This window comes from Sceloporus undulatus, chromosome 2 (genome assembly GCF_019175285.1).
Source record: "Sceloporus undulatus isolate JIND9_A2432 ecotype Alabama chromosome 2, SceUnd_v1.1, whole genome shotgun sequence".
Taxonomy (NCBI): Eukaryota; Metazoa; Chordata; class Lepidosauria; order Squamata; family Phrynosomatidae; genus Sceloporus; species Sceloporus undulatus.
This window is the reverse complement of record NC_056523.1, coordinates 307,767,381-307,786,545: the sequence shown is the minus strand read 5'-3', so window position 1 is coordinate 307,786,545 and position 19,165 is coordinate 307,767,381. Positions and strand designations below refer to the sequence as shown.

Here is a 19,165-nt window from a genome sequence, read left to right as displayed (position 1 = left end):
AAAGCCACTTACCTATCAAGGCTATGCAAAGGGATTTCCAAAAGGGTCACCAAATGGGGCAGAAGACAATGGCTGCTGAACTGTAATCTAAAAAAGCGGAAGAGAGGAGGTCATAGAATCATCGAATCTTATATTTGGAAAGGGACTGGAAGATTTCCTCTGTCAAAAAAACAAACAAACATGCCACAGATGTTGCAGGTCACTGCATCAACTATCACTATCCATATCCATATTCTCTCATATATATATATATATATATATATATATATATATATATATATATATATATCAGCTTTCTAGACTTTCTCCTTAAAAGTCCCCCATGAAATGCCCATAAAAATGCCTATCAAGGATATCAGCCTTAGTGTCAAATTTGTGTTGAAATGTTTTTGCAGATATGTTGCAAATGTTACAAATGGATGCTAATTAGCAATGCATCAACACTCCAAGACTAGTCTACAAGTTTACAAGATATTCTGTAGACTAGAGAATCTGAACTGAACCAAACTCCTCCAGTAGGTATATATGAGGAATCTATACCAGTTTTTTCCCTGAAGATTTGTGTGGTCTGCACCACATAGGCGGATTTGGATTGGATGTGCTTTTCCTTCAAAAATCCTTGAAAAACACAACCAATAAAACCACATGTTCATAAATTGTGCATGGAAAATGTCTGCATTTCAAAGATACATACAAACATGCTTCCCTCAGTGGACAAACGCTTGAAAACAATGTGTACAATTTGAAAAATGCCAATGTTTTAATAAAACTATTTTAAAAATCAGTATGGAAACAACATGGCTTGGACTGAGAGGTGGGGAAAAAGAAGATTTTTTGGGGGGGAGAGATGGAGTTGAAAGATTCATATGTTATATCATGACATTTTGACAGCTAAAGCAGAGTAGCTGCAGTTTATACATCTTGTGTGAGATGTATGGTATCAACTGCCATCACCAATTGTATTATCTAGCATGCTGATCTCTAAACAGGCAGGAGGGAGGCAAGCAATGGCTTAATGATTAAATTCCTAAGATCAGTTTTGATAGGTATTCCAACATTCCCTGCAAGATAAAGGGTCTGTAGGGAAAAAGGAAGCAGAAGAATATTTCTGGAGATTACTACACGTGGTTTTAAAATTGTGATTAAAGGCAAAGGTATTTGCCATTGACAAAGTTGTCAAGTCATGTCGGACCACAGAGGACCGTGCTCATCTCCATTACTAAGGCAAAGAGTCAGTGTTGTCAGAGACTACTCTTTGATCATGTAGCCAGCATGACTACACAGAATGCTTTTTACATGCCCACCAGAGCAATACCTATTTATTTACTTGCATTTGCATTTTTTCAAACTGCTAGGTTGGCAGAAGCTGGGACTAGTCCAGGGGTAGGCAACCTTTTTGAGCCGGGGGCCGGGTTGCTGTCCCTCAGACAACTGGGGGGCCGAAGCCAAATAATAAATAATTAAATAATTTTAAAAACATTAATTAAATAAACAAACCGGGGCAAATGTAGGACAAAATTTTCAAATGGAGGACACTTTTTTTAAAAACAAAATGGAGGACACGCAAAAAAAATTTGCTGATTTTTTAAAAAATGTTAATATAAATGCATGTTTCGGAGGCTTCTATAGACAATTGCCCCCCTTGCCTGCCGCTTGCCCCCCCTTGCCCGCCTCCTCCTGATAAGCCAAAGGCCCCACGCCCTCACGCTAGAGGCCAAAGTCTCCGGCGGCAATCGGCGGCAGGACCGGGCTGGGGCTGGTCCCAAGGCCTTGCCGGGCTGCATCCGGCCCATGGGCCGCAGGTTGCCTACCCCTGGACTAGTCTGTGTGGGTCTGCCTACCTGTTGGCCAGTGGAGGGGGGGGGGTGTCTCTGACTCTTGTAAAGCAGCACCTTTAAATGCTGGCTCCAAGGGCCCCCTGGAAGACCAAAAACAGCCCAAGGACTCTGCTGTGTGTGTGGTGGGCATGTCTGGAGAGCGGCACCTTTAAATGTTGGCTCCAAAGGCCCCCCTAGAAGACCAAGGGCAGGTCTGAGAGGCCATTTCTGCACCCTTCTCCACCTGGGTGCCAGCCTTGCTTCAGCCCCTGGACTATGGAGGGCAGAGTGACAGCAGGTCTTAAGCCACTGCCCCTTCCCTTTTTTACTACCTGCTGATGAATGCCGGGCCGAGAGGCAGCTTCTGTCCCCTTTTCCACCTGGGCTTTAGTGATCATTTAGGGGTATTTAGCATGGAGACCGCTATCTTGGCACCTGCTCCTAGTCCCCTCCCTTTTCTTTTTTCTCCTGGGCATTGTTGAATACTGTTTTATTTTTAGGATTGGGATGGAGGGGCCGAGAAGGGGATTTATTTTGTATTTTTGATTTGCTATGTTAATTGCCATACATTTTTCATTGTTCTTTGTATTGTTTTTATTTGCCATGTATTTTTTTGCTATTTATTGTTATTGTGATTTGTTATGTTATTATTATTGCTATTGTTAAATGTTATGAAATTTCTTTACTGTTGTAACCCTCCCTGATTCTTCGTGATTGGGCAGGCTATAAATAAATCATTGTTGTTTTTGTTGTTGTTGTTATTATTATTAAATGACTGTACTATGTGACTTACATATTCTTTTTGAGTCTGCAGGATAGGTTGGTCCTTCATGTAGTGATATCTTCTTTGCTCTAGAACTCCTTTAGTTAGAATAAGGCTTTTCTTTAAAATACTCTGCCTCCTTGCATTCCTTTTTCACATGCCTTGGCTTGGCTGGTTCTTTCCCAAGTTGGCAAGGGAAAGTATATGTGAAAGCCCCCAGCAAAGTCCTGATGTGGGGGAAGATAATTCATTGGGTGGTGGTAGAATGGTCTATTTTAGATAAAAATGTGGTCTCAAGGGGCCCCATCCAGCTCAGCAGGAGTGGAGGGGGGCTGTAGACCACAGCATGCTAGATTGGGCATAAGACAGGGAGATGAGTTAAGAAGGAATCTGGAAAAGAGTAAAACAGTGGCAGCAGCCCCAGTCATGTGATTGCAAAGACATGTGATAATGGCTATTATACTAACAGGTACAATTCTGTTTCACTGATGCATATGATTGTGCAGGGCTCATGCAGTAATATCTTCTGAGGTGGCATCATCTCCTATGGTGGCTTGGTCCTATCAGTGATTGCTATTCAGGCATGCATCCCCTGCTAACTCATTTGGATAAGCATCAGTGTTGTTACATGAACTGTCAGTAATGCACTTCTTTTACATCACAGCAGCAGTTCTCAGCCCATTGGGGGTCAAACAACCCTTTCACAGGAGTTGCCTAAGACCATGGGAAAACACATATTTCCTATGGTCATAGGAACTGAGACACCACAATTTTTGTGGTTGGATGTCACCACAACATGAGCAACTGTATTAAAGGATCACAGTATTAGGATGGTTGAGAACCACTGCATCACAGGCTCAGATATGAGGCTCTCATAAATTATGTCATTTGAATAACCTAAACTGCTTATTGGACAATGCTGAGCAAGGAGACATTTCGCTATCATCCCTGAAGGGATGATGTCAGCAAACATGGATTGCTCAGTGAGCTGGAATAAAGAGATGAAGAATTACTGGGTGGCTACATTTCCAGGAACTGTTACACTGTTACTATTATTCAAAGCTCTAGAACTAAATCTTGAGAAAGGGGGTCTGAAGCCTTCTCTGAAACAGTCAAAACAGTTAACATCCACATCCTTTGATTTATATCCCCACAATTTAGCTGTGTTGAACAAACTATCAATACTTTTTAGAGGTGACATTTGTATAAGGACGACTTGAGCCTTATAATAATTTACAGATATCCAAACATTGTGCCTACACAGATGATTAACTTATGCAATATGTTTTCACGGAAACTGATTCACAGCATTGGAGCACTAAGACCCCGACTTGAGAAAAATCTTTAGCATATGGCTTACTGGCAGCATTATATAGTGTGCAAATGTGAGTAGTATGTGAGTATGCAATTCTAGTGGCAATGAGCTGAAACAAGATGGAGAAACGCAATGCATGATGGGGGAAGTTGCCTGGAAAGCGAGGTGAAGATTTTTGAAAACTGTTGATGTGGTGATAGATGGGGTGTCCAAAACCTTAGATACAGCTGCTTATTGGTAAAGAAGATGTCCAGCCTGGATAGATAACAGAATGCTTAGAAAAAGACTGATAAGAAAAAGATTGCAAAGAACTGTTCGATCTAAGGGTGTTGGTCAGCGTCAAAGGAAGGGGTCCTAAAGTAAAGACAGAAGGATGGAGGACGTGGTGAAGCCTTAAAAGAGAGACTTTTCCAAACCAAAGGTGTCTCCTGCAGGGACTCCCACGGTCTTGTGAGGACGACTGATCACTGACTTCAGTAAAGGCCACTTGTGTGCGCGCGCGCGTGTGTGTGTGTGTGTGTGTGTGAGAGAGAGCTCTCTTGATACTTAATGTTTGTACTATTTTAATGTCATAATAAATGCTACATGCATAGTGTCTAAAACCAAATTTGGTGTCTCAATTATCTGTATCAGCCCTGCTTTGAAAAATCCCACAGAAGGAAAAATTTTCCTTACACGCTCTCAGGTTAAACAGGTTGCCCTTACCAATTTGGGCATGACATAAAAGCATTGCTTACTCAAATACTTACTGAATTTTGTGCGGGAGCAGCAAAAGGATCCATCTTAAAAGGATTTTCAAATGAGACTTCAGCAGGCTTGGTTGGTGACACAGCATTTTGCCTGGGAACAGGATTTGGTGGAACTGTATTGTAGAAGAAGACAATTTTTATCATGCAATCCTTTTAAGAAGTCATTATAAGCAGCTCATTTCACATTACACTGCAAACCAAAACATGCTTGCCATCAAGTGTGCCCAACAAGAAAATGGTAGCCAATCATTCTATTAACTTCCAAAGGCCCAGGGCAGCTTTCAGGGACATCACAGACACCCCTTCTAGACTTTGGACCTCTTGGGCAGTGCTTTCCAGGCTAACTGATGTTGGGGACTGGAAATTTTTATTCCAAAGTGCCGGGCACTAGAGTTGTACCCACTAGGTAAAAGTGTTTGTTTCTTTTGTAAAAACTTGCCATCAGCAGTCCAGTGACCACCAATTTGAGTAACAGTGATCTAGGGGGTGTGGGGAGAATCACAGAGTTGGAAGGTACCTCATGGGCCACTCAGTTCAACCCCTTGCTTAATGCAGTATGTCCAAGTAAAGCATCTCAAGCAGGTAACCAACTAGCTTCTTTGTGAAGACATCCATATTAGGAAACCCCACCACCTCTCTAGCAAATTGGTTCCATTGCCAAACAATTCTTACTGTTCAGAAGCTCCTTCTAATGTTCAATCAAAATCTCCTCTTCTGAACTTAAAACCACTGGACCTGATCCTACCTTTTGAGGCAGCAGAAGCAAGTCTGCTTCCTCCTCTCTCTGACGGCTCTTCAAGTATGTAAAAGAGTAAAGTTAAGTCACACACACCCATTCTTTGAACATGCCAGCTCCTTTGACCTTTCCTCATGTTTGGTTCTCCTTACCTAGCATCATCCTTTCTTATCTTTTCTGAACTTGCAAGTTGCCCCTATTTTAGGTATAGCGTTCTTTTCCCAATTCTCAGAGGCCAGAAATATGACAATATGTCCTCCTGAAGCCTTTGGAGGAGTTGAAGGTCTTTTAAAGTCATGGGTTTGAGGGGGACTCAAACCCAGAAGGCTGCCTTTTGCCCACCCTTGGTTTATATGGATATTATCCTTATTATATTTGAGAAATACAGTTCTTTGTATACCCAGAGTTTAAAAGCTGATCAAGCAGACAGACACAGTGTGCTCTACACACAAACTGGCCAGGTGTATTATGGTTGATTCAGTTCAGCACACTTGGTTTTTAAATCAAAATAACAAAAGCTTCACCATTGTTTCCTATTTAGGCATGCATGCACTGGCTTTAACTGGCTTTGCTGTTACTGCAAATTCCTAAGAATGTGCAATTTTAGTCTTTCCTTCAAACACATTTTGTTACAGTGTTTCCACACCCACCTGTTTCAAATATGCAGCCATTTCCTTAAACACAATGCCACACTTAAAGGCAGGATCCCTTTTGATTTTAACTTTTGCTTGTAACTAAGTAATTGGTACTACCTGTAGAGCTAAACTGCAGACTCAGTAAAGGCTGTGTGAACCCCATTTCTGCAATGGAGTGAAAGACCTTGCCTAACAAAATTTTGTTTAACCAAGCTTCAGGAAGGCAGGTATGTGCCTTCAAGACTGTCCCTTCTGTCTTTACCATGCATGTGGGCCACAGTTAGATCTTTGCCTAAATTTTGTTATTCCTAGCTAGAATGAGCCCATTGGGATTTATGTACTGATTTATCATTCAACAATTGATTCAATGGGTCTACTCCAGTTGGGATTAACCAATGGCATTCAGGTCATTCTGATATGAATATGGGAGCAAATGAAAAGACCTCTAACATTTTAGGATTTATCATGATTCCAAGCAATTTCCAGTACTCTAAATACTGAAAAAGTTATCTTCATTTCACACATTTTGGGGAAGAAGCAGGTTATGAGATGATATTCTGATCGATCCAATGGGTTTGTGAATGAGCTAAAGTTCAGCTGGGGATTGTTGTCATTTTACTGTACCAATGAAGTGCAAACATTTCTATAGGTTAAGATTTAAAGAATATTCTCTCACCCAAAGACCACATAAAGATACTTGCCATACACACACTAAAATGCTAAAGAGGTCACCACATCAAGATTACTCAAGGAACACAGCGTTTTGCTCCCAGTTTTACCAGATGACCAAGTAGACCTAAAATCATCATGGTCAACTGTACTACTGAATTAACTCGCAAAGGCTCCAGAAGTCTCCAACAGACCTTGCTGCGGCTGCTCTGCCCTCCTTGCTGGCACAGCTGGTGGTTTTGTCAGCTGGAAGTCTTTGAACATCTCTTTTACATCCTTTATTTCTTTATCACCAAGTGGATCCAGAGCAGTGAAGGCATCACTCTCCTTCTTGACTTGCTCTTTCTGAGGCGCAGTTCTGGGAGGCAGCTGAGGAGGAGGACTAGCAGATGACATGGAAGACAACAGTGATGGGGGCTGGGCTGCCAATGTGGAAGGGAACAAATTGGCTTGGAAAGGGTTTCCAGTGCTGGATGGCTGCACCCAAACATTAGGAGGAGACACATGTGTAGACTGACCCCAGAAATCTGGAGGCTGGATTGGGCCTCCCAAAGATGTTGTATGGTTCCAGGTATGAACCTGTGGAGGAGCACCAAAAGCAACTGGTGGAGAAAAACTTGCAGGCTGAGAACCTAAAACAGATCCAGGAAAGACCGGAGGCTGCTGGGTGAAAGCTGCAGATTGAAGACCCCATGCTGGTGCAGGGGAAGTTACAGTAGGCAAGCCACCTGAGGAGAAAAAATATCTTTAAGTATTGTGTTAAACGTATCACCAAAGAACTCTGAAGCCTCAGCAAATCAATACCTTGCGGAAATTGATAGAGGGTGTACATAGTATACCATCTTCCTGCATTTTAAACAGGACCTCTAGTTAAGCAAATGCACAGGTTTTGGGCAGGCCCAATATTGTTGCACACAAGAGACATAATGGTTTTTTTTTAATTATTCTGGTTAAATGCTCAAGAGATAGCAAGGTCATTTTGCTTTTATCAGTAAAACAAGACATATATTATAAGCACTATCCCACAATTCTGTTATTACTCTTATCCTAAACACTAAAAAGACTAAAATGGTTCCATTTTACCAACATAATGCTTCTTCTTCCTCTTCTGATTATCAACTGAAATCAGATTATAAATTGGTTCTTGCTGTGGTTCTTGTCAGGTATTTTTAGACCCTGGACTTAACAATGCGGCGACGGGTAGTGGGAGAGCTATGTGTTTTATTTTAGTTATGAAGCATTTGACATATCCCCCACCCAAAACTGAATACTGTGCAATTATTTCTACATCATGATATATTAGAGGAAACTGACAATTTGCTAACCCCCAATAAAAAAAACCATTCTGATGACTTGCAGCTTAGCAATTGAATCTAAAATCACATCACCATCATATTTACTGGAAAAAATGCAAGTTCCTTTTTTGTATTTACTTGTGAATGAGCATCATATCCATTGCAGAAAATGGTAATATACAAGCTGAGTCTCCATCATCTGAAATGCCTGGGACCAGGACTGTTTTGAATTTTGGACTTTTTTTTTTTTTGGATGTTGGAAAACCTTTCTTGGATTTCAGAATATTTGCATATATATTAATAAGTTTGAGTACCTCCTATCCACACTGTTTGGAATTGGAAGTGTTTGGATTATTTCCCCCTATGATTTTAGAATGATTGCATCATACACATAAAGAGATATCATGGACGTGGAACCCAAGTCAAAATGTGTTTATGTTTCATAAACACCTTATACCAGGGGTAGGCAACCTGTGGCCCGCGGGCCGGATGTGGCCCGGCGAGGCCTTGGGACCGGCCCCAGCCCGGTACCTGCGCACCATCTGCCCGCGCGGGCCTTTGGGGGGCAATTGTCTATAGAAGCCTCAGAAACATGCATTTATATTAACTTTTTTTAAAAATCAGCAAATTTTCTTGCGTGTCCTCCATTTTTTAAAAAAGTGTCTTCCATTTGAAAATTTTGTCCTACTTTGTCCTGGTTTTTTATATTTATTATTTTTTTTAAAAAAAAAATATTTAATTATTTATTTTTTTGCTTCGGCCCCCCAGTTGTCTGAGGGACAGCAACCCGGACCCCGGCTCAAAAAGATTGCCTACCCCTGCCTTATACACATAGCCTGAAGGTAGTTTTATACAATATTGTTAATAATTTTGTGTATGAAACAAAGTTTGTATGCACTGAACCATGAGAAAGCAAAGGTACAACTATCTCAGCCCTTCATGAAAAAGGTTTCTTTTATTTTTTTGCAATATTTCATATTTTGGAATTCTGGATAAAGGAGACTCTGTATCTTAAAAGTGAAATAAATTTATATCTGAATTTATGTCCCCAGGTCCAAGTTTGCTCCCACCCACATGTTTCAAGCTCACATTTAAAGTGTAACATGTTAAAATGCAAATTTTAAGGTTTGCATTTTAACATGTTACATTTTAATTCATTACTGTTTTATCTTTTAAAATTGTTTAATTTGTTTTTTTTAATTTTAATTTTAATTTTAATGTACTGTTTTTAATTTGCTGTTAGCCATTTTGAGTCCCTATGTTGGGAGAAAGGCAGGATAGAAGAAAATAAAATGATAATGATGATGATGATGATACCAACCTGCAACTGTTCCTGAGACCTTGCACAAGAGCTGCTAAAGGAAAAAGGCACTTTTGCTAGCCTTAGTACAAGAACATTAGCATATACATTAATAAGCTTGTCTCAGGAACATCTAGGAGGGACCACATTACTCCGGTTTTGAGGTCCCTCCACTGGCTGCCTATCAGCTTCCGGGCCCAGTACAAGGTGTTGGTTATCACCTTTAAAGCCCTAAATGGCTTGGGTCCAAGCTATCTTAGGGACCGCCTCCTCCCATACAATCCTCCCCGCGCTCTCCGGTCCTCTGGGAGGAACTTACTACAGCCTCTAAAATCTAGGCTTGCGGCGACCTCCCAGAGGGCGTTCTCTGCTGTCGCCCCCAAACTCTGGAACGACCTGCCGGATGAGATCCGTCAGATAACATCATTAGACAGCTTTAAAAAAGCGGTCAAGACGGATCTCTGCCGACAGGCCTTTCCAGATTAACCATCCCGGCCCAGGTTCCCTGATTCCCTCATTCCTCCCGTGGCCCCATCTTAGTGATGGTTGAGGATCAACAGAGGGACATCAGGATTTTTAGTTTTTAATTGTTGTTTTTATGCTTTGATATTGTGTTTTAATATGTTATACTGTTTAATACTGTCTTAAGGGGGGGAGGGATAAAGTGTTTTTAATTGTCATATTTTATATTTTACTGTTGTTAACCGCCCGGATTGGTTTGCCAGAGGGCGGTATACAAATACATATTATTATTATTATAAAATATTATTATTATTATTAATATTATTAAGACACAGAATACTGCTTTCTTAGTAGCAGGGCAATCTTTGTGGCGTTCACTCCAAAGCTTTCCAAAAGGTTTACTGGAAATATGTATCATACTGTCAACTTTGACCCAGTTAGATTTTAGGATAACAACAAACTGCTTTATATTGTTAAGCCTCCTGAGGGCACTCTCATGCCATTTAGTGGGTAAGGATGGGTGGATATCAGTATGTTTCCAATCTGGGTCAGTTTTTGCATATGTTCATCTGTATACTTTCTATATTATACAGTCTTATGCCATTTCTACATTAATCTGAGTTGGACATTTTCAAAGTAGAAATCTGCATTTAAATACAACTGGCCCTCTGTATCCATGGAGTCTGCACCCACAGATTCAAATATCTATGACTTACCTTGATATTGCCATTTTATATAAGGGACACCATTTTACTGTACCACTGCATATAATGGGACTTGAGAAGCCATGGATTTTAGTATCCATGGGGGTCCCAAAACCAAACACTAGCGGATACCAAGGGCCCACTGTATTCACAGATGTACATTTTACAAAACACAAATTTTAAGTTTATTTCATTCTAATATATATACATTGTTGTATGTTTCAGGCAGAGAACTACTCTTTCAAAGTCCAGAAAAAGTACAGAATATAAAGAATAATACTGTTCTGATCCACATCTGGGAGGTGCAGATCAGGATTATTCACTTTCACAAAGCAGGCCAAAAGCCTCAAATATCTCCACTAGTGAGACATCATCATCATCATCATCATCATCATCATCATCATCATCATCATCATCATTATTTAAAGTACATCTAAATGCTTCCTGGACTGATTTCATACCAGGACAGTTTCAAAAGTTGTGTATTTCCTAAAAATGTTCTGAAGACTTGATCAAGCAGAAGTACAACAATTTCTAGAACAATCTCCAATCAGGATCAGAATTTGCAAAATTACCTTTAAGAAGAATGTACATGACATGCTTAATGCCTTTGCAAAAGATTAATGCTCTAGGGCCCAAAGCATCATCCTACCTATACTCTAATTCTGGATATCTTCTGTATGTTATTATAGTCATTTTTCTTAAACAGAACTTTCTAAGCACTCTTGCAAAGATGGACATTCCTCTTTTCCTTTTCTTCATTTAGTGCTTTTGAAATTATGTTGTATGTAGGGTTCATGCTGGGATCTGCCATCTGAACCCAGACACAATCATGACAATAAAGTACTGTACTCCATTAGAATCCGCTGGGACCCTAATCTTGCATTCAATTTGAACTCAACTCATTGTGACCCTGTGGATATCTGTGGGTGAGATATCTCCAGGATTCCCTTATCCTCCACTACTCTGCTTAGTTCCTGCAGATTTATGCATGTGACTTCCTTAATCAAGTCCATCCATTTAGCATGCAGTTTTCTTCTCTTTCTACTTCCCTCCACCTTTCCTAGTGTTATTAGCCTTTCTAATGAATCATGCCTTCTCATGACGTGGCCAAAGTACAACAGTCTCAGTGTAATTATCTTGGCTTCCAGGAAGATTTCCAGTTTGATCTGTTCTAGGACCCATTCGTTTGTCTTTTTGGCTGTCCACTGTGTCCTTCAGCACTGCTTTTCAAAAGTATTGATCTTCCTCCTATCTGCTTTTCTCACTATCCAGCTTTCACATTTGTACATGGTAATAGGGAATACAATGTCTTGCACATTTTTACTTTTGTGTCCAGTTGTACATTTTTGCTCCTTAGCATCTGTTCTAGTTCTTTCATAGCTGCTCTCTCCCTTCTTAATCTTCTTCTGATTTCCTGACTGCAGTCCCCATTCTGATCTGTTTGATCCCAGGCATATGAATTATTTTACTATTTCTATTTCCTCATTGTCTGGTTGAATAGATGTAGATCTTCCATGATCATTATTTTTGCTTTCTTTATGTTAGACAGTAAGCCTGCCTTTGCACTTTCTTCCTTGACCTTCCTTAGTAGCTGCTGTAAGTCTGTGATGTTTTCTGCTAGTAGTATGATGTCATCTGCATATGTTAATTTGTTGATTTTCCTTCCTCCTATTTTCACTCCTCATTCTTCTGTGTCCAAGCCTGCTCATTATCCAGTATTTTTTTGCATATAGGTTCAACCAATAGGATGAAAGGATGCAGCCTTGTCTGATTCCTTTGCTAATTGGGAACCATTCTGTTTCTCCATGTTCTGTTCTGACTAGCCTCTTGTCCTGAGTACAGATTTCTCATCAGGACTATGAGATGTGGTGGCACTCATATGTCTTTAAGAGTATTCCATAGGTTTTCATGATCTATGCAGTCAAAGGCTTTGCTGTAGTCTATAATACAAATGCTGGTTTTATTTTGGAATTTCTTGGTGCACTCCATTAGCCATCATATGTTTGCAGTGTGGTCCCTAGTGCCTCTCCTTTTTCTGAATACCACTTATACTTCTGGGATTTTTCTTTCCATGTATGGTTGGGGTCTATAATTTTGAACATAATTTTGCTTGCACAGGAGATTAATGCAATGGCCCTATAGTTGCTGCAGTTGTTTGTGTCTCTTTTTTTTATGGATGGGAATGTATACTCAACATTTCCAATCTGTTGGCTACCGCTCCCCTACTCCCTGGTATCTGTTGACATATGTTTGGTTTGCAGTAGAGTTGACTCTGTCAATGTGGATTGCAGCAGATCAACTGGAATATCACCTGTTCCTGGTGATTTATTTTTCTGATTTCTCTTATTTCACCTTGTGCCTCGCTTTTTAGAATTTGGGGCTCATATTCATATGGTTCATGTGTCCTTCCTTTTTTCATCTCTTTTATATAGCTCTTCTGTGTATTGTCTCCAGCATCTTTTTATTCCTTCCTGGCCTTAAATTATGTTATTATGTTATAATCTTGTTTGAACCCCCTCAAACTGGTAATTGGTAATCTGACAGCTTGGCCCAAATCATGCCAACTCAGTCCTCCTACTGTTTTCTAGTATACCAGGAATGTATCTTACAAATTTTTTCTAAGCAGGAAATTTAATTTCCTAGTTGCAACAACTTCTCTAAACCCTATAGCTTCCAGGAAATGTCTACTTCATCCCCATTCATTTATTGCTGAGAGGTTTATAAGCAGCTGTCCTATTCTCTGGAGTCATCTGTGTGTAATATGCTTGCCATTGAAGACAGTGTACTCAAGTTCTTAGATTTCTTTCTAGAGCTATTTTCTGAGAGCCTTCCAAGATTCAGGACAGCACTGATCACTATTTACTGTTCTAGCCACTTGATGACACGGAACTTTATCCCTCAGTGTCAAGAGCTTAGCTGTCTCACCCTGGATAAAGCTATACAAGGCATACTGGTTCAGTTACATGCTAAGGCACAATCACTTGAGCCTTCCACAACTAACTGGGGATTGCTGTGATGTGAAAGAATCAAGGCAGTGTTGCAAGAGAGGTCATCTGGGCATAAATCCATGCATAAATAATACCAATTAGAAGAAAGCAAAGTGCAGCAGGTTCACTACATGTGCCCCCCCCCCCAAGATTTTTTATGCAGAAAACCCATGGGGGGGTGGTTGTGCAAACTGCAGTGGGTCATGAGGGAGGAAAAGTGGCCCATATCTTTCCAGAAGTTGACCACCCCTAGAGTAGAAAGTTGACAGCTGCGGCCTCACCCAAGACAGAGGCCAAAATGATGAAGCCAAGTTTTAAATGTCTCTTTAAGAGCCTGCCAGGTCTATTCAATCCATGGGCAGATGTCCCATTCCAGTTATTTACAAAGGGCTGCCAAGAATAGGCTACATTTTAAAAAAGTTTTATTACACTTTTCCCCCAGATAGTAACCATAGGTGTTATAAGTGATGTCAAGGTATGCTCATACATATTGAGTTTCCCTTATTCAAAAATCTGAAATCTGAAATGCTCCAAAAACTGAAACTTTTTTCATGGATGGTTGAGACAGTGACACTTGTTTTCTGATACTTATAGTCAAGTATATACGGTACATGAAACAAGTCAACCTCATGCATAGGTCAAACTGAGACCAAAAGTGTGGATTTTTATATGACCTGTGGATAAGTTGAGGGTTAGCTGGGGACACGTTGCAGGGCAATCAATTGCCTTCCCAGCCTCTTCCTAGCTGGGCTCTCCTTGTGGAGGTAGCCCAGCTGGGAAGAGGCTCAGGATAGATATATGACCCATGTATAAGTTGAACTAGGTTTTTTGGGTCAATTTTTTGACCTAAATTTCTTGACTTATACACAAGTACTGTGCCTGGAAATGGACTGGAGGTCAGCATAGATGGAAAGGTACTGGCATGGTATGACACAATCAGCCACTTCACAATCAAGCTGTCCTGGTTTTGATTAACCTACCTCATTAAAACAGTGATTCAGGTTATCACAAAGCCTCAAGTCCAAATGAGAGGTAGAATTGGATGTAATCTGAATGTGTTTGACATTCCACAGTTACACACACAGAGAAACCCTGTCCAACTCCTAGCAAAGATTATCTCTCAGGTTTGGTCAAGGCAACTTGTTTCAAAGCAAGACTTGAAGCTGGATTGAAATTTATACAGGAAAATCAATTTTAACCTAAAATGCTTCAAGTTAATCAGCAGCTACTGACTCCAGCACCTTGTCCAAGAAGGGGACATTGGCAACTTGTATAGAATTTTCAGCTTGGCTTCTTTAGGGAAACTCTGCCTCTTTTTGGGAGGAAGGTAGACTACCAGTAAAGAAGACTTTAAAACCTCTTGGATCCAGCCAAATGTTTCAACTCCATTAGATTAAATAAGCCAGAAAGGTCAATTAAAGGTGATCAAGCACCTTGTTCTCCTTTGTCAGCAACTGAAACCCATCCAGCACAACTAAACCAGAAGATGTTCTAGACACCACTCCTATTAAACCTGCACTAATTGTGGAGTCTAAGTTGTGGTTGAGGCAAGCAATTTTATCTTCTGATTTCTCACTAACCTGTCACAGCATGGCACAATCAACTCTTTACTCCCAGATGGCAACAATTCCATCACCACTCAGAAAAGCTGTCTTGGGCTCCACAGTGAAGTTGTAATAGATGATGTAGAGAATCCTCTTGATAGTAACTCCTGCACTATACTACTCTTCCTAGCAGTTGCTTCACAGAAATAAAGCCAAGGAAAAGACAGTTAAAAGGGCAAGGAAGAAAATGAATGCAGTGGAACAGAAATGAAAAGGGCAATACAACAGGCAGCCCAAAGCCAGAGAGGAGGGGAATATGCAGTCCATGGCAGAGATTCCATTTAGTGGTTGCATAGTATAAATTCATACCAGACTCCACCCTCCATAACTGCCATCCACCGGCCTGAGAGGGAGTTCATCAGGCAGGTCCAGCTCCATCAGGACTAACCTGAAGGAAGGAGACTCCGCCCTCCATAACTGCCATCCGCCGGCCTGAGAGGGAGTTCACCAGGCAGGTCCAGCTCCATGAGGACTAGCCTGGAAGAAGGAAGAGCCCTCCCTCCAATCCATCTGCCTTGGTCCAGGCCTCAGAGGGAGAGAAGAACCACTGAGCCTCATCCCCTTTCCCACCACCATTCCCTTCTTTTGTTTCATGTCTTTTAGATTGTAAGCCTGAGGGTAGGGAACTGTCTGATTAATAATAATAATTGTAAGCCTCCCTGAGAGCTATTAGGGCTAAAGGGCGGGGTATAAATATCTAAATAAATAAATAAATAAATAAAATAGTTATACACAAGTTATGCTACACTGATACTGGAATGGATGGCACAACAAGCAGCAATGATTGCTTGGACAGTCTTCTAGCAGGTGCAATCATACACCTCAAAATGTGTGGAAGAAATAGACTGTAACCTGTACATATTTACAAAATAATCCAGGTTTATAAAGGTGCTCAACCAGTGCAAACATTTCACAGCTGTTGACAGTCTCTACTAACCTAGTACAGGCATGGGAGCTGCTACAGGAGCACTTGTTTTGAAGAGGTCTAGAGGATTAGTTTGTACAGGCACAGGCTGTGCTGCTGAGGTCAGAGTGCTTGTTGTGGATGGTCCAGGAGCAAAGATGTTAGAGCCAAACAAGTCATTGGCTGCATTCTGGAAAGACAAAGAAAAGGAGACGATTAGAACAACTATATCAGAATGACAATTTTTTCACAAAAAGTTTAAACTTTACTGAGACTAAGCTACTTCATGCCTTTTCTAAGCAACTCCCACTCTCAATCAGTTCTCTAGCATTTTGACATATATTGAGTGACAAAGATACTATTGACTAGGAGACAAGTTCTGGAATAGGAATCTAACTCATTTTGTATGGGGCAGTACTGTCCATGAAAAATCAGCTATGCAGGGATTGAGGATAGGAATGTTTCTGGACTCAGATTTGTATTTAAATGCTCAAAGTGGCAGCTGTAGGCAGAATTGTTTTGTCTAGTTTATGGGGTACAACAACTACTTGTGTTCCCAATGGCAGTCAGACCTGCCCATAGTGGTACAAGAGCTAGTAATATCAAGCCTAACTCTGAACAGGCTTCCAGCTTGCCCAAAATGCAGTAGTGAGACTGCTTATAAGAATTTCAGCAGGGAGAAATGTAAGGTACTACACCTGGGCAGAAAAAATGAAATGCAGAGATACAGGATGGGTGACACTTGGTTTGACAACAGTACATGTGAAAGGGGTCTTAGTGGACCATAAGTTGAATATGAGTCAGTAGTGTGGTGTGGCAGTTTTAAAAGCCAATGTATCAAGGGAAGTAGTATCACCACTCAATTCTGCTTTGGTCAGACCTCACTTGGAATACTGTGTCCATTTTGGGCACCATAGTACAAGAAGAATATTAACAAGCTGGAATGTGTCCAGAGGAGGGTGACCAAAATGGAAATAAGTCTGGAAACCATTCCCTATGAGAAGTGGCTTAGGGAGCTGTATATGTTTAGCATGGAGAAGAGAACATTAAGAAGTGACACGATAGCCATCTTTAAATATTTTAAAGGATGTCATATTGAAAATGGAGCAAGCCTGTTTTCTGCTGATCCATAAACATGAAGCAATGGATTCAAGCTAGAGGAAAAGATTCCACCTGAACATTAGGAAGAACCTCTTCATGGTAAGAGTTATCCCCCGGAGTGTGGTGGAGTGTCCTTCTCCGGAGATTTTTAAAATGGTTATCTGTCAGGAGTGCTTTGTGTCTTCCTGCATGGCTGGATGGCCCTTGTGGTATCTTCCAACTCTATTATTCATTTGCATACACTTGTCCTACAAGAGCTATACTGCTTACCAGTTTGTTTTTGTGCACAGTTCAATGTGTTGATTGAAAAACTTTGGAGGCTTAAAGGGATGAGGTCCAAAATAAGCTAAGGGGCTGTCTTCTCTCATTCCAAACTGCTTATGCCAAAGATCTGTTGGTGAGGCCTTCCTAAGTCCTTAACTATGGTGGAAGCTCAGCTGGTGACAGAAGGAACTTTCTCCTTGTGTAACTTTGTCCTAGACTCATCTGTGTTATGTTACAGCATTCTGAGGTACAGCAAGAATGTTTAGGCAGAATTTTGTTTTTAATATAACTTTATCTGATACCTATGTTTTATTCTGTTGAATCGTTATTATGCAGTAATTTAGAATAATGTTGCAGTTTGTGGTTAGTCTGAATTGTTCTTAGCTACTCTGAGGGGTTCATAAGCATTATATGAATTTTTGCCTGAATAATATTTTTTTAAAAAATCCTTTTGACTGTACCAAAACATGGTTGTTGAGCCAATCTCTAAATATTATATTCTTGTCAACTGAGTAGAGAGCTGGCTGAGATGTGACGTTACTTCTAGGAATATTAGCACAGGCTTACACAAAAATTCCAATTATTATGCTATGACAGCTTGAAAACCTCTATTTGATCTTAGTTTGGAGCTTCATATATCTATTGCATTGCGAAATGCTTCACCATTAAGGGGTTCTGTTCCCCTGCGTATATATGAAATGCACAAGTTAATAATTTCTCATTCTATTACTTCTAATAAGTTATGCCAAGACTGTTTTTCCTTGCAAAGCTACAGTCAACTAGAAGCATTATGAGCTGAGTATCTTACTTACCAAACAACAGAAACGGCAGCATTAGGAGAGAGAAAGTTAGGTTTAGAAAGAATGACAATTGATGTACACAGACAGCTAAGCCACAGAGAAGAGTTTACAGCAAGTCATAGCCTCCAGCTTTACAACTGCAAGCAAAGATTTAATTGAGAAGGGGCTGGGAAAGTCCATCACCTAGTCCAAGAACAAAGCATGCATGTCACCATTGAGTGCGTGCATCAACGTTCACCTTAACAGTCCTCCTTCCTCTTCCTGGTTTGGAACTCTGTGGAGGTGGGCTAATCGTTATAGAGTCATGCGCCGTCACTTGGATGGTGCTATCAGAGTCTAGCCGTAATCCATTTTGCACAGGTAATCCTTTGGAAGAGCTCTCCATGAAGACATTTAGTGGGGACTTGGCAGTGAAACCATTCTGTTCTCTCTCTGGTATCCCATTTGGAATCTTTGCTGCTAGTTGGGTGGGCTTCGTCTCAAGAGGCCACTGGCTGGCCTGAATGTCATGCTTCCCAGTCCGGTTAGAGATCTGGTCAAACTGTTTCCCAAAGTAATCTACATCCCCATTTACATAACTGTTCCCCATCTTCTGATTGGGAGATTTGAGAGGTGAATCAAGTGGGGGGCGTGCCAATTGGTCAGGTTGCGTGAAAGGATCATCGCTGAAAGGGTCAGGATTGGGTGTAGGAAAGAAGCTCAGGTTTGCAGAGAAAGCATTTTCGGGCAAGAAAGGTGGCTGCGGCTTTGGCAGTGGTAAGGAAGGTGTGATGTCATTCAAGAAAAGATCCTCCCCTTTGAGAGAAGCTGGAGGGACCTCAATTTCAGAGTTTAAATCCACTAAGAGGACCTCTTTATCCTCCTCCTGTTAAGTTTGGAAAAGACAGATTGGCAGAAGAGTTATTTAGACATGTGCAAGTAGTTTCATGTGCTCATTGATTAAAACACGATAAGCAAGCAGACTTGTGAGGAAACATGGCTTTTAAAAGTAGGCTACCCATGACCTAACTCCATTTTGCTATTTGACAGTTACCCTATGGTAGGGGTGAGCAAACTG

At 40.8% G+C, this 19,165-nt stretch overlaps 1 protein-coding gene across 5 annotated transcripts in view; it reads right to left on the bottom strand.

Annotated features, from left to right (window-relative positions):
- Nucleotides 1-19,165, bottom strand: part of DAB2 (DAB adaptor protein 2) — a 62,344-nt gene that overhangs the window by 2,961 nt on the left and 40,218 nt on the right. For 2 of the 5 annotated variants that reach the window (XM_042453386.1, XM_042453388.1), the window contains exons 10-14: nt 18,347-18,973; nt 15,977-16,133; nt 6,879-7,412; nt 4,645-4,757; nt 13-87 (exon numbers count right to left, since the gene is read on the bottom strand). In XM_042453386.1, coding sequence (XP_042309320.1) covers nt 22-87; nt 4,645-4,757; nt 6,879-7,412; nt 15,977-16,133; nt 18,347-18,973 — 1,497 coding nt within the window. In that variant the 3' untranslated portion in view covers nt 13-21. Of the gene's footprint in view, nt 1-12; nt 160-4,644; nt 4,758-6,878; nt 7,413-15,976; nt 16,134-18,346; nt 18,974-19,165 lie in introns of those variants that run through there. The other 3 variants (XM_042453385.1, XM_042453384.1, XM_042453389.1) reach the window with 2 other exon arrangements.